Source organism: Acinonyx jubatus, chromosome X (genome assembly GCF_027475565.1).
Source record: "Acinonyx jubatus isolate Ajub_Pintada_27869175 chromosome X, VMU_Ajub_asm_v1.0, whole genome shotgun sequence".
NCBI lineage: Eukaryota > Metazoa > Chordata > Mammalia > Carnivora > Felidae > Acinonyx > Acinonyx jubatus.
Window position 1 is genome coordinate 57,555,150 of NC_069389.1, and position 26,136 is coordinate 57,581,285.

At 39.1% G+C, this 26,136-nt stretch overlaps 1 protein-coding gene and 1 pseudogene across 8 annotated transcripts in view; both read right to left on the reverse strand.

The window, feature by feature from the left end:
- Positions 1–26,136, reverse strand: part of PHKA1 (phosphorylase kinase regulatory subunit alpha 1) — a 174,886-nt gene that overhangs the window by 39,444 nt on the left and 109,306 nt on the right. For all 8 annotated transcript variants that reach the window (XM_027053654.2, XM_027053653.2, XM_053202485.1 and 5 more), the window contains exon 17: positions 1,173–1,251. In XM_027053654.2, the coding sequence (XP_026909455.1) occupies positions 1,173–1,251 (79 nt within the window). The remainder of the gene's footprint in view (positions 1–1,172; positions 1,252–26,136) is intronic.
- On the reverse strand, positions 1,258–19,255 carry LOC106982350 (splicing factor, proline- and glutamine-rich-like; annotated as a pseudogene).

Here is a 26,136-nt window from a genome sequence, read left to right on the forward strand (position 1 = left end):
GCCTGACACGGGGCTCGATCCCATGACTCTGGGAGTATGACCTGAGCCAAAATCAAGAGTTGGCTGCTTAACCTACTGAGTCATCCAGGCACCCCAGAAAGCTATTTTTTTAAACAGAAGGATTCTAATTAATATGCACAGAATGATAGAAACACAGACTTATCACTTTAAAACCCCAGTAATGACTAATTCAGCAGTGGAAGATAAAACGGGTTAAAGACTGTCATAGAAAGGATAGGGAGAAACTTAGCAAGATACTGCTTTAACCAAATTGAAAGACATTCTGCAATATAACTGACCTTCCTTCTTCAAAACTGTGTTGAAACTGTCACAAAAGATCCACAAAAGGCTGGGGAATTATTCTAGACTAAAAGACATCAAGGAGATATAATAACTAAATGCTAATATGTGATCTTTGATTGGGTCCTAGAGTGGGAAAAAAGCTATGGGAAAAAACATTATTAGGATAATTGGGTAATTTTGAATATGGACTCTATATTAGACAATAGTACTGTATCAATATTAAATTTTGTGAGTGTGATGATTATATCTCAGCTATGTGTGAGAATACTCTTGTTCTTATAAGACAAAATGAAGTATTTAGGGTTGAAGAGTTGTGATGTCTTTGGCTAACTCTAATACTTCAGCAAGTATGTGTGTGTGTGTGTGTGTGTGTATGCACACACATATGTATGTGTGAGAGAGGGAGGAGGATATGGAAGAAGAGAAGAAGGGAGGGAGGAGCTAGAGGAGGGGAAGGAAGAGGAGGGAGAGTGTGTATGAATGAGACATATGTTAACAGGGAATCCTGAGGAAGGGCATATGGTGTTCAATAGTATTCTTATACATTTCTATAAGCATGAAAGTTTTCAAACTAAAAACTTAGGGAAAAGAAAAAAAGAAAAGCATCCATAATTAAACAGTTCAGTAACTTTTTTTGCTTTTCAAAGAATAAGTTTTCTGGTCCACTGAATTAATGAGGTTTGGGCAAATTTCCAACCCTTCTCTATAACATTAGACTCTTTGATTCGATCTATCAAAAATAAGTTCCTCTAAATAGGATGGGACTATATTGTTAAACACACAGAGAAATGCATCACAAGTCTACCATAACTATAGCCAGCTTCCAAATTTCATTTCATTTCACTAAAGAGTGCGCAGAGGTCACTTACCTTGCTCCACCAAAATAGCCATCCTGCATTTTTTGGAGTGCTGCTAGGATACTTGAATTCAAGCTGGTTCCATCTTCATCTTGAAATGAAGAGAATTTTAAAACAATCTTAGTTTTAAAAAAATCTTAGAATTTTAAAACAATCAAAGTGTTCACTTTGAAATAAGGGGTCTCTTTCAATTATTTCAAACCAACATTCTGGTGGTAATGGTACAAATGAGACAATCCTGTCTACCCTGTATTTCAACAATTGATCTGACAGTGAACAACACTGTAGAATAGGCAAGTGGTAAGGGATGATTACCAATAGACAGAGTTTCTCAAAGACAGTACCTTATTTATCATAAGCACTTAGCACAGTGCCTGATGGCAGACTACTTAATGGATACTGAAAACTGACAATAAAAACAGCAACCATTTGTTTAATGTTATGTGCCATGCACTGTGCTAAAATATTTTATATATTATCTCATGTAAGGAGCCTTAGCTTGTGTGTGTGTGTGTGTGTGTGTGTGTGTGTGTGTGTGTGTGTGTGTAGGCACAGAAAATAAAGAAGGCTAATAATTATCCGACTTTATGTGAAGGGGATCGATCATACTACACATACTCTTTTGTGATCTACTTTTTCTAACTTATCCCTTGTAAAAGCTATATAAGATTCCATAGCAGACATTTAAACTGTTTTTTAATTATAAGCAACACTGTGATGATCTTTGTACCTACATCTTTATGCTCTTATTCTGTGATTTCCTTAGGATTAATTCTAATAAGTAAAACTGTTAGGACAAAGGGAATACTTGCTAACAGACTGTCAAATTGTCCACTAAAAAGGTTGTACCAGTTATATTTACACCATCAGTATAGAAAGCGACTGTTTCCCCACATCTTTAATAATCATCTTTTTAATCTTTGCTTATCTGCTACTTTAAAGAAACAGTTTTATTACTAGTAATATTGGGCATGTTTTCATGTATATACTGGTTATTTGTATTTCTTTTATGATTTGCCTGTTCATGCCCTTTTTCCATGTTTCTATTAAGTAGTTTATCTTTTTGTTAATTGACTTTCAAGGGGTCTTTATGTTTCATGAGTATTACCCTTTATCATATGTATGAAAAATACGTTACCTACTTTGTTATTTGTCTTTCAACCTCAAACACAGTTCATTTTTATATAAAAGATTTGTTTAAATTTTCATGTTTTTGAATTTGCCAATTTTTCCTTTTCTGTGTCTTGCAAAGGACAGTTTTCTTCAGCTCAAGATCACAAAAACATTCTCCCATATTTCCTTTTAATATTTTATAGGTTTATTTATTTTTGCTTAGATTTTTAATCTATTTAGAATTCAGTTTTGCATAAAATGGAAAGTAGCAGGCCTAAATGAATGATTTTCCTAGATGTATTTATTTATATTCTTTTTTCTCACGTTTTTATTTTAATTCCAGTTAGTTAGCATACAGTGTAATATTAGTTTCAGGTGTAGAATTTAGTGATTCATCACTTACATATAACACCTAGTGCTCATCACAACAAGTGCCTTCCTTAGTCCCCATCACCTGTTTAACCCATCCTCCTGCCCACCTCCCTTCTGGTAACCATAGGTTCATTCTGTATAGTTAAGAGTGTGTTTCTTGGTTTTCCTTTCTCCCTGCAACCCTGCCATGTTCATTTGTTTCTAAAATTCCACATATGCGTGAGATCATATGGTATTTGTCTTTCTCTAATTTTTCTTAGCGTAATACTCTCTAGCCCCAACCATGTCATTGCAATGGCAAGATTTCATTCTTTTTTTTATGGATGAGTAATAGTCCATTGCATGCATGTATATACACACACACCACTTCCTTATCCATTCAGCAGCTGATGGACATTTAGGCTCTTTTCATAATTTGGCTATTGTTGATAACGTCCTTTTGCCTCTATTTGGATTGTAATCTTTATCATTTTTTTAATTATGATGGATCTGTCTTCTCTTATTGTTTTTAGTTTTTAAAAAAACCTGGTTATTATTGTACATTTTCTATTCCATATGAAATTTATTTTTTTTAGTTTATTTATCTTGAGAGAGAGTGAGCAACTGGGGGAAGGGCAGAGAGAGAGGGAGAGAAAGGAAATCCCTAGCAGACTCTGTGCTGTCAGTGCAGAGCCTGGGCTCGATCTTAGGAATCATGAGATCATGACCTGAGCTGAAATCAAGAGTCAGAGGCTCAACTAACTCTCAATATTAACTATTTTTATCTAGCAACAGAGTATCTCTCTAGTAATTAAAGTATCTTTTTATGCTCTTCATTAGTTTTATAATTTTCTCATATGATTCTATGCATGTTTCTTATTCAGCTTATCTTATATGATTTACTTTTCTAGAAAATTTGTTAATTTTATCTAGATTTACAAAATTAAACTTGGTATTCTTTTATAATTTTATTATTTTTATAACTATTTTTCTATTTATGTGAAGCATGGTTAAAAATCATTGGTACACTTTGGAAATTCAGTGGCACAAGATACACTACCATAGCTTGAGAGACATTACATGGCTAAAACAAAGGAAATAAAGGGGAAAAATCCCATTTCAAACACTGCATTATGTAATTGTACCTGCCCAAATGGACCATTTATAAATATTAGGTCAATAAACTGCTAACATCCATTAAAAGGCAGCTTTATTACTGAAATGCAAGAATTTGAAAGATTGGTATCTAAACAAGAAAAGACAAAAATGAACTGAAATGAAAACCTAGATATCACATCTAAAATCAGGGCTTTTTGTTTGGGCCTTCATACACTTCTCTCCCTCTACCACATTCTTCTGGAGTTACAGGCCTCATTCCTTGAGGACCCTGTACACCCACAGGTCTCATATCTCTCTGCCCAAAATGCTTAGTACATATGTTACTTCCCACTATGGAATGACTCACGGTTGCTGGTGGAACTCCAGAATTAGCTTCATAACCTATGCCACCACCACCACCTAGAGGTAGAAATTTCTGGCCTCCTAAACCATAGGGCTCTGTCATGTTCTTTGCCCCTCTACCATCCATTCTTATGTCTCTTTCTCTTGGATCCCTCTACCCATCTGCTATAACTTTACTCTCTTTGATGTCTCATTTATTCTTCCATCTCACGTTGACCAGTCTTCATCTCTTTTCCCTTCTACATTATTCTCTGTTGCCTTACTTGCATTTCTTTATATTTCTTCATTTCTTGATTGTGAAGTTCTTCCATGTATCTTAATTCCTCCTAGTGTCCCATCAGATCTTCATGCAAAATATTTGCTTGATGTTCACGATAGGCAGCTCCCATTTCACTTTTCAATTTGTCTTGCATCTTTCATGTTTTTATTGATTTGTTTCCTTTGATGTTTTTCCATTTTATTCAAGCGCTTCCATTTCTGAAAATATTCATACTCAAATGTGCCATACTAGGCAAAATGAGTAGGGGTTTCTGTCTCATTTTAATACACTGAATTCTTCTGTGCGAGTTCTTCAGGAAGACCATCTTCATCATCTAATTGTTTGGGTGGTTCCACAATGACTGGACAAGGAGTTGTCAGTAAGAAAAACACTCTCACTGCATCTTTCACATGCTATTCTTGCTGCTGATTTAGAAGCAAATTCAACAATGCCTTTCCCTGCAGGTTTTCTGTGATCATCCACAATTACAACAGCCCTTTCAATAGGACCAAACTGGCAAAAGACTTCTTCCAACAGTTCATTGGAAACATAAGATTAAAATTCTGAATGGAAAGGGCAGCACGTATGGCAAAGTGAACTCAAAGCTGGGTTGAAAACTCTCATGGGTTTATCATAAAATTCAGCTTTGGCAATTTTAGCCAATGCTCTAGATTCAAGTTTAATAAGTCCAAATCCTTTCTTTCTCCTGGTTCTCCCTATTTAGCCTTTTGAATTCATCCTCCATGATATCTGCAGATAGATTCCCAGCAAACAACCAACAATGCTGAGAGTAAGTTTTCTCTCCATGCCTCCTCAAGAGAGATAAGTTGGCTTTGAACTCCTCCAAGTGGGATATCTCCTTGCTGCAGCCACCAGGCCTACTGGATGGGGGATCCTGGTGGTGCTGCTGTTGTAGGATGAGTAGTGCTGCTAGCCTCTCCAGGGCTCTCTGCCACCTCAGTGGGCAGTACATAGGCTCATGTTACCACAGGGCTTAGGCCTGTCTGCACTTCGCCACCTTTGAGGCAGCTTGTGGGTGGAGGCGGTGGGTGCCCAGCCTGAGGGAATAGTGATGACCCTGCTGCTTGACAACATGGTTGGGGGCACCCAAGGGAGCACTGAGGTGACAGGTGGCAGGAGGGTGTGGGTGGGGCCCAGCCTTGTGGGGGCCCAAGAGATTGGGAAAGTGGTGAGTAGTGCTAAGCTGGAGGTTGGTGGAGCATTGCCTACTCTGAGAGCTGGGCCAGGTCCCTGAGGCACAGTGGGCTTGGACAAATCCTGTGGTGGCAGCAGAAGTTGCTGCGGTGGTAGTGGCCTCAGGGGTGGCTGATGCTATTGCTATGGCGGGATTGGGGGCTTGGTGCCACCCTGGTCCAGGCTGGGCTCCAAAGATCTACAGTTCTGACTGAGGCCCAGGCAATGCAGCGGAGAGTGGAAGTTGTGGAGGCCACCGTGGCCACCACTTCCTCTACAACAGTGGAAGCTTCAACTGGTACTGCTATAGTTCTGGAATTGATCACAAGAAATGTCTGTGATCAAGGGGCAATTGAGGGGGAAGCAGAGAAGATACTCAGGAAATGTGGAAGCCACCTTGCTTTGCACAAGATGGCAGATGACACAGGTCTCTTTTATAATTTTAAAGGTCTCCTCCATTTTTCTTGCTATATCCCCTTTCTCATTCCTAATGTTGTTCTTATTATCTGTTTTCTCTTTTTACTCTGAAGTCTATTTTACCAGATATTAATGTAGCCACTTCTGATTTTTTAAGATTAATTTTACATAGTGTATCTTTTCCTGTTTTAAATTTTCATTTCAATCTACCTATATTTTTATATGAGTGAATTTCATGAAGACAGCATACATGTGGGTTATTTAAAAAAAATCTCTGTCAACCTCAGTCTTTTAATTAGTGCACTTAGGCTATTTACAGTTAATGTAATTAATGATAGGGTTAAACCTACTATTTTCATTATTGTTTTCTGTTTGTTCCTCTGTTCTTCATTTCCTTATTTTCTTCTTCCTGGCTTCTTTAAAATTTTTTTTAATTTTATATTTGAGAGAGAGAGAGAGAAGGAGAAAGAGAGACAGAAAGAGAAAGAGAGAGAGAGAGAGATCAGGGGAGGGGCAGAGAGACAGAGACAGAATCTGAAGCAGGCTCCAGACTCTGAGCTGTCATCACAGAACCTGATGCGGGGCTCAAACCTATGAACCGTGAGATCATGACCTGAGCTGAAGTTAGACGCTTAACCAAGAAGAGGCGCCCCTCTTCTTGTTGACTTCTAAAATATATAACAAGAATTTCATTTCGATTTATATATACTGTTTTTGACTGTATCTCCTTGTATAGATTTCTTAGTGGTTACTCTAGTTATTACATTACACATACAAACATGGATTATACATATATCACTGATATTAATGTCAACATTTTACTAGTTAGAGTGATGGGTAGAAACCTTACCTCCCTTTCAGCCATTTACCTTTCCCCCATTTATCATGTAAGACAAGATTTTAAGATTTCCTCTACACACCTTGAGAACCACATCAAACTTTAGAAAACTAAAGTTTTCTAACATCTATTGTATTTACCTATATTCTTAATCTTTATACTGTTTTTTCTTTTTTGATGTTCCAACTTTCCATCTTGTATTCCCTTTTCATTTCAAGAACTTCCTTTAAGCCATTCTTTCAGGGCCGATCTCCAGCAGGCAAATTTCATTTAGCTTTCCTTCATCTGAGAATATCTTTTACCTGCTTTATTATTGAAGTACAATTTTGCTGGATACAGAATTCTGTTTATAATTTTGAGCACTTGAAAAATGTTGCACCAGTTCCCTCTGTCTCCAGAGTTTTTAATGAGAAATTTGATGTCATTCTAATTGTTTTTCCCATATAGGGAAGGTATAATTTCTCTCATTGCTTTCTAGATTTTTTTCTTTTTCTTTAATTTTCAGGAGTTGATTACTACTCTGTGTTTTGGCATGGGTTTCTTTGGGTTTATCCTGTTTGGGACTTTCTCATCTGTTTGAATCTATAGGTTTATACCTTTTGCAAATTTTTCAGCCATTATTAGTTGGAATATTCTTTTTTTAAGTCCCATACTTTTTCCTCTACTTCTAGGACTCTTATTATGTGAATGGTAGATCTTTTGGTATTAGTCCCACCGGTCCCATAGGCTCTGCTCATAGCTCTTCAGTCTATTTTTTATTCTTGTTCACAATGGGTCATTTCTATACTTCGATCTCCAAGTTCACTCTATCATCTCTATTCTGCTATTGAGCCTATCTAGTGAGTTTTTGACTTCAGTTATTGTAGTTTTCAGTTATAAACCTTTCATTTGGTTCTTTATATCTTCAATTTCTTTTCTTTTTTAAAGTTTATTTTGAGAGAGAGAGAGAAAAGTTTATTTAAAGGATTTTTTTTAGTTTATTTTTGAGAGAGGGAGAGAGACAGAGCATGAGCAGGGGAGAGGCAGAGAGAGGGAGTCACAGAATCCAAAGCAGGCTCCAGGCTCCGAGCTGTCAGCATGGAGCCTGATGCGGGGCTTGAACCCACAGATGGTGGGCTGTGAGATCATGACCTGAGCTGACGTTGGATGCTCAACTGACTGAGCCACCAGGTGCCCTGAAAAACTTTATTTATTTTGAGAGAAAGAGAGAGAGAGAGAAAGTGGGGAGTGGGAGAGAGAGAGAGAGAGAGAGAGAGAGAGAGAGAGAGAATCTCAAACAGCCTCCGTGCTGTCAGTATGGAGCCTGACATGGGGCTCGGTCCCACAAACTGTGAGATCATGACCTGAGCCAAAATCAAGAGTTGGACCTTACCTGACTGAGCCACCCAGGTGCCCCTATATCTTCAATTTCCTTGCTGAATATTTCAATTTCTTTGCTGAGTCTTCACACCTTCAAATTTCAAGTGTGGTCATAATTTCTTGTTAAAATACTTTTATGATGACTCAATTAAAATCTTTGTCACAATTCCAACATCTTTGTTATCTTGGGATTGGTGCCTGCTGATCAATTTTTCTTATTGAAGTTCAGATTTTCCTGGATATTGGTATAAGTGATTTCTATTGTATTCTGGAAATATGGGGTATCATCTTAGGAGACTTTGGATCTTACTGAATCTTCTGATTCAGCAGGCCTTTTCTGACACAGTGTGGCAGGGAAGGGAGCACTGCCTTGTTACTGCTAGTGGGTATGGAAGGAAGTTCCTCTATTGTTGGGCAGGGATGAAAGTCTGAGCTCCCCACTAGTGCTTCTCAGATACTACCCCTAAGGAAGAAAAAAGGTGCTTCTTTACAGCTATGTGAAGGTAGAAGTCTAGGGTCCCCATTCAGCTTTTGCTTATAGGAGTGGGGATGGGGCTGCAGTTTTTTCTGCGGTGTTCGGCTAGAGTAGAACCATTATTGTCTGGAAGTTTTCTGTCTGGCTAGGCTGCCCCTCTCCTGTTACTCTGGATAGAAGGAAAAGGTTTTTCTTGGGCTTTTTAAGTCTGCACCCATTTGTGTTTCTGGGATAAAAACTTCTCCAGCATCCAGTTGAGAATATACAAGACAGAAGGAAAACCCAGTATATTCACTGCTGTGTCATTTCTCAGGTGCAAAGCCTATAGCCTGTCTCCCTTCTTTTTTCTGACTTTCAGAATTTTCTTAAGTTTGTTTTATAGATAGTGTCCAGGCATTTTTACTGTACTTAGCAGGAGGAATAGGGAGATGTGTATCTACTCCATTTTGTCTGGAAACTAGAACTTTTTTTTCTTTCCAAAATAAAAGTATTTAAGGATATGAAAATTTCCAAATAGGACTCTGGGCAAATCTCTTATGTTTTGAGAAGTAGTAGTATCACCTTTTACTTTAAAGCACTAATTTCAGATTTGGTGTCCTGTTTAATCTAAGAATTATTTGTAAAATTTAACTCCTTCATGGTCAATTTTTTTTATTACACTTGTATTATTAGTTTTATGTCATATTCTGACAATATCATCTGTATGACTTCTACTTTTTAAAAAATAAACATTCTTCGTGTATTCTCTTTGGGTATAGTTTTATATGTACCCATAAATACAAAAATCAGGTTTATTAATCTTCCTATATCTTTAATTATTGTTTTATAACCGATCTGTGACATTCTGATAGAGGTATGTTATAGTGCCCCACCATGATTATACAATGGTTTTATCATACTGTCCTTAAGTTTTCCTAAATATCTGCTTTGTACATTTCACTGATACTATTCAGTAGATAAAAGTTTATAACTGCTATATTATGTTGTTATACTATAACTCCCTTTTTGAGTATAGTTGACACACAATGTTACATTAGTGTCATGTGTACAACTTAGTGATTTGGCAAGTTTATACATTATGCTATGTTCACCACAAGTGTAGCTACCATCTGTCCCATTATGTCCCTATTACAATGTCACTGACTGTATTCCTTATGCTATGCCTTTTAGTCACCCCATAACTGGAAGCCTGCATCTCCCTCTCCCCTTTACCTATTTTGTCCAATCTCCCAAGCCCCTCCCCTCTGGCAACCATTAGTTTGTTCTCTGTATTTATAGAGAGGGTGTTTGTGATTTCCTGATTTTGCTTTTTGTCTGTGTAACTCTTATCAATATAAATATCCTTCCTGTCCCTTTTACTAACTTGTACCTTGAATTATATTTACCATTTTGATATTAATGTTGCCACCATTGATTTCTTTTTGTTAGCTTTACATGATTTATCTTTATATACTCCTTCATTTTCCATTTTTCTATATAATCTGATCTTAGGGATATCTTTTGTGAGTAGCATCTAGCTGGATTTTGCTCTTTTATGTAATCTGGAAATCTTTATCTTTAACATTATAATTTAATTAATTCACATTTTAATGTGATCACTAGTACATTCATTATCATTTCACCAGCACAAAATTTCCACGGACAAAAACACACAGCTGTTGGTAATGTAGGCTTTGTGGACTAACAGACCTGCTGGACTCTCTCATAAGCACTGTGACTATGGAAAATGAGTCACCTTCCTTATCTATAAAATGGGGCTATTAATATTACCTACCTGAATAGGATTCTTGTAGAGATTTCAAAATAATGCATTGAAAGCACTTAGCTCTGTGCCTAGCATAGAGAAAATGTTCAATAAACATTGCAGTTATTACTGCTATTGTTACTGCTGTTTTTGTTCTGTGACCAAGTACCAAGTACCAAAACTTTGTGATTCAAATCCAGATCTTTCATGTTATTATTCTTCCCAAGCTATGGCTGTGTATCTCACTCCAACTATTGGATATTTCAATTTTGAAATCTTTTATCACCACAAATTCAACATGTCCCTTTACAACTGGCATCTTCCTATTGAATTCTCTGCTTCTGTCGATGGTAGCATTATTTACCTAGCCTCTAAATCTTGGCATCATCTTGATTCATATCTCATATCTAGTTAGCCAACATCTGACTTACAGGTGTTGTTTAAAATGACTCTTGTATTCTCTCCCACTCTATTGTTATTACCATCCAATCCAATGTATCTTCTCATCATCTCATACCTTGATTAGTTTCTTTGATATCAAATTCTCCTTGCTATAATATATACTGTCATCAAATCCATATTCTGTAAACATCACTTTCATCGTGTCACTTCTTGCTCAAAAACTGTTGATAATTTCAGACTTCTGAGAAACTCTGGTTAAATATCTCTGCTTATTTTCATTGTCTTCATAATATGGCCCCACATTACTTATCCAGTTTTGTTGATAATTATACTCTAACACACAAAACCACTCTATGCAGGTTGGCCTCTCTGTCACCCACTCACAAGTCAAGCTCAGAGAAAATGGCGGTGTAGGAGGATGCTGGGTTCACCTTGTCCTGCTGACTGCTTAGATTCCATCCACATTGGCCTAAATAACCCAGAAAACTACCGGAAGACTAGTAGAACAGACTCTCTTGGCCAAGCATAGACAAGAGGCCAACGGAAGAGGGTAGGAAGGGTGGAGAGTCAGTGCATGCTACACGGACTAGCGGGAGGGAGCCAGGGCAGTGGAGGGGCAGCCCACCAGGCGAGGAGGAGCCCCTGAAGTCTGGCTTGCAAAAGTGGAGGGGCCGGACTGCGTGAGTTCTGACAGCCAGCGGGACTTAACATCTGGAATGTTAAAAGTCAACAGCTCTGCTCTCGGACAGCAGGGAGGACTAGAGGACACCGGGAGGGAGAGTTGTTGAGCCCCAGATGGACAGAGCTTGGCAGGGGAACAAAGGCACTGGCAAGAGACATTTCCCTCTCCCAACCCCAGCCAAAATTCCAAAGAGAACCAGTTCCTGTCACCGATCTTGCTTGCACCACGCAAATGCCTAACACTGTACTTCTGTGGACCCATCCCTCCGTTGGGCCTGCCTCCCTCCCAGTGCTGCAGGGCCCCTCCTGCGGGGGAACACCAAGGGCAAAGCGAGCTAAGCCTTCCCCTCCCATCCCTGTGCACCTTGCGGATCCACCCCGGCTAATAAGCCATTGGCAAGATCCCATTGAAGCAGCACTGCAAGCCTGGCAGTGTGCAAGCAGCCCAGACAGGGGCCACACCACTCCACAGTGAGTCCTGCCCCTGGGAGAGGGGAAGATAAGGTACATACCAGTCTGACTGTGGCCCCAGCGGTGGGCTGGGGTCAGACATCAGGTCTGACTGCAGCCCTGCCCACCAACACAAGTTACTCTGGACAGCACAGGGGAAGTGCCCTGCAGTTTGTAGCTACTGCAGGGACTAACCAAAATGATGAAACGGAAGAATTCTCCTCAAAAGAAACTCCAGGAAGTAGTACAGCTAATGAATTGATCAAAACCAATTTAAGCAATATAATGGAAGAAGAATTTAGAATAATAGTCGTAAAATTAATCGCAGAGCTTGAAAAAAGTATAGAGGACAGCAGAGAATCTATTGTTATAGAGAACAAAGGACTAAAAAATAGTCATGAGGAATTTAAAAACACTATAAGTGAGGTGCAAAATAAAATGGGGGTGGCCATAGCACGGATTGAAGAGGCAGAGGAGAGAATAGGTGAATTAGAAAATAAAATTATGGAAAAAGAGGAAGCTGAAAAAAAGAGAGATAAAACAATCTAGTATGAGGGGAGAGAGAACTAAGTGATGCAATCAAACGGAACAATATCCGTATCATAGGAATTCCAGAAGAAGAAGAGAGAGAATAGAGAGGAGCCAAGATGGCAGAACAGCATGGAAGATTTTTGTGTGTCTTGTGCCCATGAAATACAGCCAGACCAACACTAAACCATCCTACACACATAGAAAACTGATTGGAGGATTAACACAACAATCTGTACAACCTGAACCACAGAATTCAACATGTATGCGGTGCAGAGAGGGAAATTTGGGGAGCGAGAAGCTGTGAAAGGTAGGGAACTGCTTTTACGGGCAGAGAGAGGATGGAGACTGCGTGGGGGGAGAATACAGGAAAAGCACCCCTCCCCAAAAGCAGCTGGAGAGAAAGTGGAAAATTGGAAACAGGCACAGGGACTAAACTAAAAAGGGAGGAAGGAAAAAGGAGACACTTTAAATTCCAATAAGACTGTAAACGGAGGGAAGAAGATGGCGGCGTAGGAGGACGCTGGGCTCACCGCGCATCCTGCTGATCACTTAGATTCCACCTACACCTGCCTAAATAACCCAGAAAACCGCCAGAAGACTAGCAGAATGGAGTCTCCGGAGCCAAGCGCAGACGAGAGGCCCACGGAAGAGGGTAGGAAGGGCGGCGAGGTGGCGCGCGCTCCACGGACTGGCGGGAGGGAGCCGGGGCGGAGGGGCGGCTCACCAGCCAAGCAGAGCCCCCGAGTCTGACTTGCAAAAGCGGAGGGACCTGACGGACTGTGTTCCGACAGCAAGCGTGACTTAGCGTCTGGGAGGTCATAAGTGAACAGCTCTGCTCGGAAAGCGGGAAGGCTGGAGGACAAAGGGAGGGAGAGCTGCTGAGCCCCCAGACGACAGAGCTCAGTTTGGTGGGGAACAAAGGCGCTCGCCAGCGCCATCTCCCCCGCCTATCCCCCGCCAAAATCCCAAAGGGAACCAGTTCCTTCCAGGGAACTTGCTCGCTCCGCGCAAACACCCAACTCTGTGCTTCTGTGGAGCCAAACCTCCGGCAGCGGATGTGACTCCCTCCCGCTGCCACAGGGCCCCTCCTGAAGTGGATCACCTAAGGAGAAGCGAGCTAAGCCTGCCCCTCCCGCCCCCGTGCACCTTGCCTACCCACCCCAGCTAATACACCAGATCCCCAGCACCACAAGCCTGGCAGTGTGCAAGTAGTCCAGATGGGCCACGCCACCGCACAGTGAATCCCGCCCCTAGGAGAGGGGAAAAGAAGGCACACACCAGTCTGGCTGTGGCCCCAGCGGTGGGCTGGGGGCAGACATCAGCACTGACTGCGGCCCCGCCCACCAACTCCTGTTATACACCACAGCACAGGGGAAGTGCCCTGCAGGTCCTCACCACTCCAGGGACTATCCAAAATGACCAAACGGAAGAATTCCCCTCAGAAGAATCTCCAGGAAATAACAACAGCTAATGAGCTGATCAAAAAGGATTTAAATAATATAACAGAAAGTGAATTTAGAATAATAGTCATAAAATTAATCGCTGGGCTTGAAAACAGTATAGAGGACAGCAGAGAATCTCTTGCTACAGAGATCAAGGGACTAAGGAACAGTCACGAGGAGCTGAAAAACGCTTTAAACGAAATGCAAAACAAAATGGAAACCACGACGGCTTGGATTGAAGAGGCAGAGGAGAGAATAGGTGAAGTAGAAGATAAAGTTATGGAAAAAGAGGAAGCTGAGAGAAAGAGAGATAAAAAAATCCAGGAGTATGAGGGGAAAATTAGAGAACTAAGTGATACACTAAAAAGAAATAATATACGCATAATTGGTATCCCAGAGGAGGAAGAGAGAGGGAAAGGTGCTGAAGGGGTACTTGAAGAAATTATAGCTGAGAACTTCCCTGAACTGGGGAAGGAAAAAGGCATTGAAATCCAAGAGGCGCAGAGGACTCCCTTCAGACGTAACTTGAATCGATCTTCTGCACAACATATCATAGTGAAACTGGCAAAATACAAGGACAAAGAGAAAATTCTGAAAACAGCAAGGGGTAAACGAGCCCTCACATATAAAGGGAGACCGATAAGACTCGTGACTGATCTCTCTTTTGAAACTTGGCAGGCCAGAAAGAATTGGCACGATATCTTCAGTGTGCTAAACAGGAAAAATATGCAGCCGAGAATCCTTTATCCAGCAAGTCTGTCATTTAGAATAGAAGGAGAGATAAAGGTCTTCCCAAACAAACAAAAACTGAAGGAATTTGTCACCACTAAACCAGCCCTACAAGAGATCCTAAGGGGGATCCTGTGAGACAAAGTACCAGAGACATCACTACAAGCATAAAACATACAGACATCACAATGACTCGAAACCCATATCTTTCTATAATAACACTGAATGTAAATGGATTAAATGCACCAACCAAAAGACATAGGTTATCAGAATGGATAAAAAAACAAGACCCATCTATTTGCTGTCTACAAGAGACTCATTTTAGACCTGAGGACAGCTTTAGATTGAGAGTGAGGGGATGGAGAACTATTTATCATGCCACTGGAAGCCAAAAGAAAGCTGGAGTAGCCATACTTATATCAGACAAACTAGACTTTAAATTAAAGGCTGTAACAAGAGATGAAGAAGGGCATTATATAATAATTACAGGCTCTATCCATCAGGAAGAGCTAACAATTATAAATGTCTATGCGCCGAATACCGGAGCCCCCAAATATATAAAACAATTACTCACAAACATAAGCAACCTTATTAATAAGAATGTGGTAATTGCAGGGGACTTTAACACTCCACTTACAGGAATGGATAGATCATCTAGACACACGGTCAATAAAGAAACAAGGGCCCTGAATGAGACATTGGATCAGATGGACTTGACAGATATATTTAGAACTCTGCATCCCAAAGCAACAGAATATACTTTCTTCTCGAGTGCACATGGAACATTCTCCAAGATAGATCATCAACTGGGTCACAAAACAGCCCTTCATAAGTTTACCAGAATTTAAATTATACCATGCATACTTTCAGACCACACGCTATGAAGCTTGAAGTCAACCACAGGAAAAAGTCTGGAAAACCTCCAAAAGCGTGGAGGTTAAATAACACCCTACTAAAGAATGAGTGGGTCAACCAGGCAATTAGAGAAGCAATTAAAAAATATATGGAAACAAACGAAAATAAAATACAACAATCCAAACGCTTTGGACGCAGTGAAGGCAGTCCTGAGAGGAAAATACATTGCAATCCAGGCTTATCTCAAGAAACAAGAAAAATCCCAAATACAAAATCTAACAGCACACCTAAAGGAACTAGAAGCAGAACAGCAAAGGCAGCCTAAACCCAGCAGAAGAAGAGAAATAAAGATCAGAGCAGAAATAAACAATATAGAATCTAAAAAAACTGTAGAGCAGATCAACGAAACCAAGAGTTGGCTTTTTGAAAAAATACACAAAATTGACAAACCTCTAGCCAGGCTTCTCAAAAAGAAAAGGGAGAGGACCCAAATAGATAAAATCATGAATGAAAATGGAATTATTACAACCAATCCCTCAGAGATACAAACAATGATCAGGGAATACTATGAAAAATTATATGCCAACAAATTGGACAACCTGGAAGAAATGGACAAATTCCTAAACACCCACACTCCTCCAAAACTCAATCAGGAGGAAATAGAAAGCTTGAACAGACCCATAACCAGCAAAGAAATTGAATCGGTTATCAAAAATCTCCCAACAAATAAGAGTCCAGGACCAGATGTCTTCCCAGGGGAGTTCTACCAGACGTTTAAAGCAGAGATAATACCTATCCTTCTCAAGCTATTCCAAGAAATAGCAAGGGAAGGAAAACTTCCAGACTCATTCTATGAAGCCAGTATTCCTTTGATTCCTAAACCAGACAGAGACCCAGTAAAAAAAGAGTACTACAGGCCAATATCCCTGATGAGTATGGATGCAAAAATTCTCAATAAGATACTAGAAAATCGAATTCAACGGCATATAAAAGGAATTATTCACCATGATCAAGTGGGATTGATTCCTGGGATGCAGGGCTGGTTCAACATTCACAAATCAATCAATGTGATACATCACATTAATAAAAGAAAAGATAAGAACCATATGATCCTGTCAATCGATGCAGAAAAGGCCTTTGACAAAATCCAGCACCCTTTCTCAATAAAAACCCTTGAGAAAGTCGGGATAGAAGGAACATACTTAAAGATCATAAAAGCAATTTATGAAAAGCCCACAGCTAACATCATCCTCAATGGGGAAAAACTGAGAGCTTTTTCCCTGAGATCAGGAACACGACAGGGATGCCCACTCTCACCACTGTTGTTTAACATAGTGCTAGAAGTTCTAGCATCAGCAATCAGACAACAAAAGGAAATCAAAGGCATCAAAATTGGCAAAGATGAAGTCAAGCTTTTGCTTTTTGCAGATGACATGATATTATACATGGAAAATCTGATAGACTCCACCAAAAGTCTGCTAGAACTGATACATGAATTCAGCAAAGTTGCAGGATACAAAATCAATGTACAGAAATCAGTTGCATTCTTATACACTAACAATGAAGCAACAGAAAGACAAATAAAGAAACTGATCCCATTCACAATTGCACCAAGAAGCCTAAAATACCTAGGAATAAATCTAACCAAAGATGTAAAAGATCTGTATGCTGAAAACTATAGAAAGCTCATGAAGGTAATTGAAGAAGATATAAAGAAATGGAAAGACATTCCCTGCTCATGGATTGGAAGAATAAATATTGTCAAAATGTCAATACTACCCAAAGCTATCTACACATTCAATGCAATCCCAATCAAAATTGCACCAGCATTCTTCTCGAAACTAGAACAAGCAATCCTAAAATTCATATGGAACCACAAAAGATCCGAATAGCCAAAGTAATTTTGAAGAAGAAGACCAAAGCAGGAGGCATCACAATCCCAGACTTTAGCCTCTACTACAAAGCTGTCATCATCAAGATAGCATGGTATTGGCACAAAAACAGACACATAGACCAATGGAATAGAATAGAAACCCCAGAACCAGACCCACAAACGTGTGGCCAACTCATCTTTGACAAAGCAGGAAAGAACATCCAATGGAAAAAAGACAGTCTCTTTAACAAATGGTGCTGGGAAAACAGGACAGCAACATGCAGAAGGTTGAAACTAGACCACTTTCTCACACCATTCACAAAAATAAACTCAAAATGGATAAAGGACCTGAATGTGAGACAGGAAACCATCAAAACACTAGAGGAGAAAGCAGGAAAAGACCTCTGTGACCTCAGCCGTAGCAATCTCTTACTCGACACATCCCCAAAGGCAAGGGAATTAAAAGCAAAAGTGAATTACTGGGACCTTATGAAGATAAAAAGCTTCTGCACAGCAAAGGAAACAACCAACAAAAGTAAAAGGCAACCAACGGAATGGGAAAAGATATTTGCAAATGACATATCGGACAAAGGGCTAGTATCCAAAATGTATAAAGAGCTCACCAAACTCCACACCCGAAAAACAAATAACCCAGTGAAGAAATGGGCAGAAAACATGAAAAGACACTTCTCTAAAGAAGACATCCGGATGGCCAATAGGCACATGAAAAGATGTTCAGCGTCGCTCCTTATCAGGGAAATACAAATCAAAACCACACTCAGATATCACCTCACGCCAGTCAGAGTGGCCAAAATGAACAAGTCAGGAGACTATAGATGCTGGAGAGGATGTGGAGAAACGGGAACCCTCTTGCACTGTTGGTGGGAATGCAAATTGGTGCAGCCACTCTGGAAAGCAGTGTGGAGGTTCCTCAGAAAATTAAAAATAGACCTACCCTATGACCCAGCAATAGCACTGCTAGGAATTTATCCAAGGGATACAGGAGTGCTGATGCATAGGGGCACTTGTACCCCAATGTTTATAGCAGCACTCTCAACAATAGCCAAATTATGGAAAGAGCCTAAATGTCCATCAACTGATGAATGGAGAAAGAAATTGTGGTTTATATACACAATGGAGTACTACGTGGCAATGAGAAAGAATGAAATATGGCCTTTTGTAGCAACATGGATGGAAATGGAGAGTGTGATGCTAAGTGAAATAAGCCATACAGAGAAAGACAGATACCATATGGTTTCACTCTTATGTGGATCGTAAGAAACTTGACAGAAACCCATGGGGGAAGGGAAGGGAAAAAAAAAAAAAAAGAAGTTAGAGTGGGAGAGAGCCAAAACATAAGAGACTGTTAAAAACTGAGAACAAACTGAGGGTTGATGGGGGGTGGGAGGGAGGGGAGGGTGGGTGATGGGTATTGAGGAGGGCACCTTTTGGGATGAGCACTGGGTGTTGTATGGAAACTAATTTGACAATAAATTTCATATAAAAAAAAAAAAGACTGTAAACAAGGGGAGCACAAAGGCTGCAAGTCCATAGCTCGATACCTGGCGGTGCTCTGGTGTGAAGGGCGAATCCCCAGGAACAGAGTGGGGTCTTGGAGGTTCTTGGGCCACACGGGGAAAGGCAGTTCCACTGCTGGAAGGACATTTGTTAGAGACTGTTGAAGTCACCTGGTCCCAGCAGACCCCAAAAGGCGGCCACATTCACTGGTGCTGGGGTAAGGTCGTTAAGGGTGAAGCCTGGTGTCAGACGTGTGTTGTGATTTTCCATAAACCCTGAAAGGCTGCTGCTACACTGTCTCGTGACCTTTTTCTAGGGTGGGCTGGCACCTGGCTGCAGTCTCGGGGCACCGGCAAGTACAGGGTTCAGCGGGCATTCCTGGGTACAGCCGATATTCAGCCATTGCTCGGTGAGACCCTCACCCAGAGGGGCGTAACGGGTCAAAGCTGCAGTCCTTCAGAAGTAAGTGGCCAGGGAAAACAGCCACATCTGAGACAAAACTGGGGAGAGAGGTACTGCCTGGGGCCTGGTCATGGAGAGTGAAAAAGCGGGGAGTGGACAAGAGCTGAAGACAGAGGACGGGTGCAGAATTGCTGATCCAGGAGAACAGACTGGGTAGCTGGTGGCGCCATTTTCACTGCTCCTGTGCATGCACGTAGGCACCTACAACGCCACAACAATCTACCCCAGTAGGCTAGCAGTGCCATCTAGTAGAGAGCGGAGCTGTTACACTGAGCCCCGCCCAACTGGGCCAACTTCGCTCTTCAAGAACACAAGTCTCACCGCCGGCTTAGTTTATGGACAATAAAGAGCTACATAGACTGACTTGTAGGGGAAAATGAAGCAATTTTAGTCCTACTTCAATCTGTTAGCAAGTTCACCTATTCAATTTTCTTTCTTTTTTTCCTTTTTCTCTTTTACAATTTTTTTTCTTTTTCTTGAATACAGAAAGAGAAAAAATTCATTTTTACTCTCAATTTTTATTAAAAATACCTTTCTTAATTTTTATTACTATATTTTTTACTTTTGTGTAATTTTTTTTCAAATTCTACTTTACTTCCATCATTTTATTTTACACTACTTCAGTGTACTCACCTTTTCAAATTTTCAAACAATTTCCTTTTTTTCTTTTTTGTTTCTTTTCTTTTTCTTAAATGCAGAAAGAGAAAAACTTCATTTGTACTTTCAATTTCTATCAAAAATATTTTTATTTAATTTTTATTACTACATTTTTGCTTCTATGTAATTTTTTCAAATTTTATTTTACTTCCATCATTTTATTTTAGTCTACTACAGTGTATTCACTTTTTCAAATTTTCAAATAATTTCTTTTTTCCTTTTTTCTCTTTTTTAATCTTTTTTCTCTTTTTCGTTTCTTTTTTCTTAAATACAGAAAATGAAAACATTCATATTTATTTTTAATTTTTATTAAAAATATTTTTCTTTAATTTTTTTCTACTATATTCTTTATACTATACTATAAAGTATAGTATAGTATAGTATACTTTTTGTGTATATTTTTTCCAATTCTATTTTACCCCCAACATCTCATTTCAGTCTACTTCAGTGTATTCATTTTTTCAAATTCTCAAAAGATTTCCTTTTTTTTCTCCCCCCCTTTTTTTCTCTAATCTCTCAAACTACTTTCAACACCAAGACCAAAACACACCTAGGAAATAGCATTATCTATTTGGTGTGTGTGTGTTCTTAATTTTTAATTTTAATATTTTTTTAATTTTACTTTTTTTAATTTCAAATTTTATATCTCATTAATTCCTTTCCTCCCTTCAAAACGACAAAATGAAGGACTTCACCCCAAAAGAAAGAGCACAAAGTAACGACAGCCAGGGATTTAACCAACACAGATACAAGCAAGATGTCTGAACCAGAATTTAGAATCATGATAATAAGAATACTAGCTGTAGTCAAAAATAGATTAGAATCCCTTATGCAGAGATAAAAGAGGTAAAAAACAACCAGAATGAAATTAAAAATGCTATAACTGAGCTTTAATCATGGATGGGTGCAGCAGTGGCAAGGATGGACGAGGCAGAACAGAGAATCAGTGGTACAGAGGACAAACTTATAGAGGATAACAAAGCAGAAAAAAAGAGGGAGATTATGGCAAAACAGCACGATTTAAGAATTAGAGAAATCAGTGACTCATTAAAAAGGAACAAAATCAGAATCATAGGGGTCCCAGAACAGGAAGAGAGAGAAATAGGGTTAGAAGGGTTATGTGAGCAAATCATAGCAGAAAAATTTCCTAACCTGGGGAAAGACACAGACATCAAAATCCAGGGAGCACAGAGGACCCCCATTAGATTCAACAAAAATCCACCATCAACAAGGCATATCATAGTCAAATTCACAAAATACTCAGGCAAGGAGAGAATCATGAAAGCAAAAAGGGAAAAAAAAAAGTCCCTAACATACAAGGGAAGACAGATCAGGTTTGGAGCAGACCTATCTACAGAAACTTGGCAGGCCAGAAAGGAGTGGCAGGATATATTCAGCGTGCTGAATCGGAAAAATGTGCAGCCAAGAATTCTTTATCCAGCAAGGCTGTCATTCAAAATATAAGGAGAGATAAAAAGTTTCCCAGAGAAAGAAAAATTAAAGGAGTTTGTGACCACTAAACCAGCCCTGCAAGAAATTTTAAGGGGGACTTTCTGAGGGTAGAAAAGATGAAAAATAAATAAATAAATAAATAAATAAATACATACATACATACATACATACATACCAAAAGCAACAAATATTACAAAGGACCAGAGAACACCACCAGAAACTCCAACTCTACAAACATCATAATGGCAATAAATTGATATCTTTCACTACACACTCTAAATGTCAATGGACTCAGTGCTCCAATCAGAAGACATAGGGTAACAGAATGGATAAGAAAACAAGATCCATCTATATGCTGTTTAGAAGAGACCCACTTTAGACCTAAAGACACCTTCGGATTGAAAATAAGGGGATGGAGAACCTTCTGTCATGCTAATGGTCAACCAAAGAAAGTCGGAGTAGCCATACATATATCAGAAAATCTAGACTTTAAAATAAAGACTCTATCAAGACATGCAGAAGGGCATTATACCATGATCAAGGGGTCTATCCACCAAGAAGATGTAAAAATTGTATACATTTATGCGGCAAATGTGGAGCACCCAGATATGTACATCAATTAATCACAAACATCAAGAAACTCATCGACAGTAATACCATAATAGTAGGAGACTTCAACACCCCACTCACAGCAATGGACAGATCATCTAATAAAAAATCAACAAGGAAACAATGGCTTTGAATGATACACAGGACCAGATGGACTTAACAGATACATTTGGAACATTTCATCCTACAGCACCAGAATATACATTCTTCTCCAGTGCACATGGAACATTTTCCAGAATAACCATATACTGGGACACAAATCAGCCCTAAATACAAAAATATCGAGATCATATTGTGCATATTTTCAGACCACAACACTATGAAACTCAAAATCGACCACAAGAAAAAATTTGGAAAGGTAACAAATACTTGGAGACTGAAGAACATCCTAGTAAAGAATGAAAGGGCTAAGCAAGCAGTTAAAGAGGAAATTAAAAAGTATATGGAAGCTAATCAAAATGATAACACCAGAACCCAAAACCTCTGGGACACAGCAAAGGCAGTCATAAGAGGAAACTGTATAGCAATCCAGGCCTTTCTAAAGAAGGAAGAAAGATCTCAGATACACAACCTAAACTTACACCTTAAGGAGCTGTAAAAAGAACAGCAAATAAAACCCAAAACCAGCAGAAGACAGGAAATAATAAAGATTAGAGCAGAAATTAATGCTATCGAAACCAAAAAAACAGTAGAAAAGATCCATGAAACCAGATGCTGGTTCTTTGAAAGAGTTCACAAAACTAATAAACTACTAGCCAGTTTGATCAAAAAGAAAAAGGAAAGGACCCAAATAAATAAAATCAAGAATGAAAGAGGAGAGATCACAACCAACACAACAGAAATAACAATAATAAGAGAATATTATGAGCAATTATATGCCAATAAAATGGGTAATCTGGAAGAAATGGAAAAATTCCTAGAAACATATATGCTACCAAAACTGAAACAGGAAGAAATAGAAAATATGATCAGACCCATAATCAGTAAGGAAATCAAATTAGTAATCAAAAATCTGCCAAAAAACAAGAGTCCAGGGCCAGATGGATTTCCAGGGGAATTCTACCAAACATTCAAGGAAGAGTTAACACCTATTCTCTTCACACTGTTCCAAAAAATAGAAATGGAAGGAAAACTTCCAAACTCTTTCTATGAAGCCAGCATTACCTTGATTCCAAAACCAGACAGAGACCCCATTAAAAAGGAGAACTATAGACCAATTTCCCTGATGAACATGGATGCAAAAATCATCAACAAAATATTAGCCAACTGGATCCAAAAATACATTAAAAAAATTATTCACCACGACTAAGTGGGATTTATACCTGGGATGCAGGGCTGGTTCAATATCTGCAAAAACAATTAACGTGATTCATCACATCAATAAAAGAAAGGACAAGAACCATATGATCCTCTTAATAGATGCAGAGAAAGCATTTGACAAAATACAGCATCCCTTCTTGATAAAAACCATCAAGAAAGTAGGGATAGAAGGAGCATACCTCGAGATAATAAAAGCCATATATGAATGACCCAATGCTAATATCATCCTCCATGGGGAAAATCTGAGAGCTTTCCCCCTAAGGTCAGGAATAAGACAGGGATGTCCAGTCTCACCACTGTTATTCAACATAGTATTGGAAGTCTTAGCCTCTGCAATCAGACAACACAAAGAAATAAAAGACATCCAAATCAGCCAGAAAGAGGTCAAACTTTCACTCTTCGCAGATGACATGATACTCTATATGGAAAACCCAAACGATTCCACCAAAAACTGCTAGAATTGATCCATGAATTCAGCAAAGTTGCAGGATATAAAATCAATGCACAGAAATCGGTCGTATTCCTATATACCAACAATGAAGTGACAGAAAGAAAAATCAAGGAATTGATCCCATTTACAGTTGCACAAAAAAACATAAAATACCTAGGAATAAATCTAACCAAAGAGGTGAAAAATCTATACACTGAAAACGATAGAAAGCTTATGAAAATAATTGAAGAAGACACACACAAAAATAATGGAAAAAGATTCCATGCTCCTAGATAGGAAGAACAAATATTGTTAAAATGTTGATACTACCCAAAGCAATCTACATATTCAATGCAATCCCTATCAAAGTAATACCACCATTCTTCACAGAGCTAGAAAAAATAATCCTAAAATTTGTATGGAATGAGAAAAGACCCTGAATAGCCAAAGCAATTTTGAAAAAGAAAACCAAAGCAGGACACATCATATCCAAGACTTCAACCTATACTAAAAAGCTGTAATCATCAAAACAGTATGGTACTGGCACAAGAACAGACACTCAGATCAATGCAACACAATAGAGAACCCACAAACGTATGGCCAACTAATCTTTGACAAAGCAGAAAAGAATATCATTGGAATAAAGACAGTCCCTTCAGCAAGTGGTGCTGGGAAAGCTGGACAAAGACATGCAGAAGAAAGAATTTGACCACTTTCTTACACCATACACAAAAACAAACTCGGATGAAAGACCTCAATGTAAGACAGGAAGTCATCAAAATCCTCAAAGAGAAAGCAGGCAAAAACCTCTTTGATCTTGCTTGCAGCAACTTCTTACTCAACACATCTCTGGAGGCAAGGGAAACAAAAGCAAAAATGAACTACTGGGACCACATCAAGATAAAAATCTTCTGCACAGTGAAGGAAACAAATCAGCAAAACTAAAAGGCAACCGACAGAATGGGAGAACATATTTGCAAATGACATATCAGATAAAGGGTTAGTATCCAAAATCTATAAAGAACTTATCAAACTTAACACCCAAAACACAAATAATCCAGTGAAGAAATGGGCAAAAGACATGAATAGACACTTCTCCAAGGAAGACATCAAGATGGCCAATTGACACATGAAAAAATGCTCAACATCACTCATCATCAGGGAAATACAAATCAAAACCAAAATGAGATACCACCTTACACCTGTCAGAATGGCTAACATTAACTACTCAGGCAACAACAGATGGTGGCAGGGATGTGGATAAAGAGGATCTCTTTTGCACTGTTGGTGGGAATGCAAGCTAGTGCAGCCACTCTGGAAAACAGTTTGGAGGTTTCTCAAAAAACTAAAAATAGAACTACCCTACAACCCAGCAATTGCACTACTAGGCATTTATCCATGGGATACAGGTGTGCTGTTTTGAAGGGACACATGCACCCCCATGTTTACAGCAGCACTATCAACAATAGCCAAAGTATGGAAAGAGCCCAGATGTCCATTGATAGATGAATGGATAAAGAAGATGTGGTATATATATATATATATATATATATATATATATACACATACATACACACACACACACATACATACAATGGAGTATTACTCGGCAATCAAAAACAATGAAATCTTGCCATTTGCAACTATGTGGATGGGACTGGAGGGTATTGTGCTAAGTGAAATTAGTCAGTCAGAGAAAGACAAAAATCATATGACTTCACTCATATGAGGACTTTAAGAGACAAAACAGATGAATATAAGGGAAGGGAAACAAAAATAATATAAAAACAGGGAGGGGGACAAAACAGAAGAGACTCATATATGGAGAACAAACTGAGGATTGCTGGAGGGGCTGTGGGTGGGGGAATGGGCTAAAAGGGTAAGGGTAATTAAGGAATCTACTCCTAAAATCATTGTTTCACTATATGCTAACTAATTTGGATGGAAATTTTAACAAATAAAAAAGAAAATTAAAAAAAATAAGAGAGAAAGGGGCTGAAGGTGTACTTGAACAAATCATAGCTGAGAACTTCCCTGATCTGGGGAAGGAAAAAGGCATTGAAATCCAAAAGGCATTCCTTCAGAAGTAACTTGAATCGATCTTCTGCATGATATATCATAGTGAAACTGGCAAAATAAAAGTATAAAGAGAAAATTCTGAGAGCAGCTAGGGATAAACAGGCTCTAACTTACAAAGGGAGACCCATAAGGGTAGTGGCAGACCTATCTACTGAAACTTGGGAGTCCAGAAAGGAATGGCAGGAAATCTTCAATGTGATGAACAGAAAAAATATGCAGCCAAGAATCCTTTATCAGGCAAGTCTGTCATTCAGAATAGAAAGAGAGATAAAGGT